This window comes from Ailuropoda melanoleuca, unplaced genomic scaffold (assembly GCF_002007445.2).
Source record: "Ailuropoda melanoleuca isolate Jingjing unplaced genomic scaffold, ASM200744v2 unplaced-scaffold70356, whole genome shotgun sequence".
Taxonomy (NCBI): Eukaryota; Metazoa; Chordata; class Mammalia; order Carnivora; family Ursidae; genus Ailuropoda; species Ailuropoda melanoleuca.
In genome coordinates, this window is record NW_023245344.1 from 639 (window position 1) to 1,869 (window position 1,231).

Sequence of the window (1,231 nt, forward strand, 5' to 3'; positions counted from 1 at the left end):
AGAATTATGGAATTAGGAAAGAGATACTTTGGGAGTAGGGCTATCCTATTGACGTGGTTTTGGAATATAAGAGAAGTTGGGTGGGGTGAGATCCCGAGCCGATGACCAAGAAGAATTCTTGAGACATCTTTGGTGCAAATGGTGGTTTCATTAAAGCACAGAGACAGGACCCTTGGGCAGAAAGAGCTGCTGCACTGGGGCTGTGAGGACTTGGCTGGCTTTTTTACCCTTTCTCCTGCATTTGCCCCTGAGCGTCTTCTCCCATTCACCTCATTGCCCCCCAGCAGGCTTCTCAGACTTTTTAATTAATAGTTCCTCATGGAGAGTTTATGCTAAAGAGACTTCCTGAATCACAACAAACCAATCAGCATTTGAAGAGATGCAGTGAATGATTGTGAAGTTCAAGTACTGAGAAGGGGGAAAGGCAAGAAATTCTCCTGCAGAAAGCATGGAGGCAGGCAGAGGGCAGTCTTCTGTCAGGGATTTCAGCAGGGGCAGCTTTCTGAAAGTCATCTGTAGCCTTTTACGTGGCTGTTTATCCCTGTGTTTGCCTCCTTTGGCCCTTAAAGCAGCCACTGTCCCACTTGGAATTTTCTTCTGGTTGCTGCAGACAAAAGAGGAAGTGATTAGAATCCAGTCTGTTTTTTCAGCTTTCTGAACTTCAGACGTTAAAAAACAAATTTCAGCAGTGGATTTATTGCTTTGCTTTACCTCCTCCCTTTCTTACAAAACAACAATGTAGGGGTTAAAGTAGCAGCGCAAAGTCCTGTACAAATGACTGACGTAATAATAAGATTTGCACTCCAGCCTGCAGCGTCTGTTAAATTCAAAGCAGGTTTTTTTGTTTTTTGTTGTTTTTTGTTTTTGTTTTGTTTTGTTTTGTTTTTCTGGGGGAGTGAGGGTAGGAATTGGTGGCGGTGAGGAGAAAAAAATAGGAACCGGGAAGAAAAGGAGGGGGAAGTTAAAACTTCTTTCTCTGGCTTCCATCAGAAAACCAAACATGGCATCTTCCATGAGGAGCTTGTTTTCTGACCACAACAGATACGTTGAATCTTTCCGGAGGTTTCTCAACAGTTCCACGGAGCACCAGTGCATGCAGGAATTCATGGACAAGAAGCTGCCAGGCATAATAGCAAGGTAACAAAAAAAGGACGTTTTTGTCAAAGAGACAAGCCTCGGGCTCCTTCTGTGCATTGATAGATGGGTCGAGCCCAGCCCTGCAGGCTGGGCG

At 44.7% G+C, this 1,231-nt stretch overlaps 1 protein-coding gene across 2 annotated transcripts; it reads left to right on the top strand.

Annotated features, from left to right (window-relative positions):
* The first annotated feature begins 695 nt into the window (after positions 1-695).
* LOC117800436 (histamine N-methyltransferase-like) lies at positions 696-1,183 on the top strand. 2 transcript variants are annotated; one of them, XM_034652974.1, is made up of 2 exons: positions 696-835; positions 991-1,183. In XM_034652974.1, the coding sequence occupies exon 2, from the start codon at positions 1,001-1,003 to the stop codon at positions 1,139-1,141; it is 141 nt and encodes a 46-aa protein (XP_034508865.1). In that variant the 5' UTR covers positions 696-835; positions 991-1,000; the 3' UTR covers positions 1,142-1,183. The 2 variants fall into 2 exon arrangements, with proteins under 2 accessions (XP_034508865.1, XP_034508866.1); XM_034652975.1 differs by having other exon boundaries at positions 697-831.
* The last annotated feature ends 48 nt before the right edge of the window (positions 1,184-1,231 follow it).

Bases quoted from the DNA above. Each gene is read 5' to 3' on its own strand.
- LOC117800436 (XM_034652974.1), top strand. From the start codon at position 1,001: ATGGCATCTTCCATGAGGAGCTTGTTTTCTGACCACAACAGATACGTT.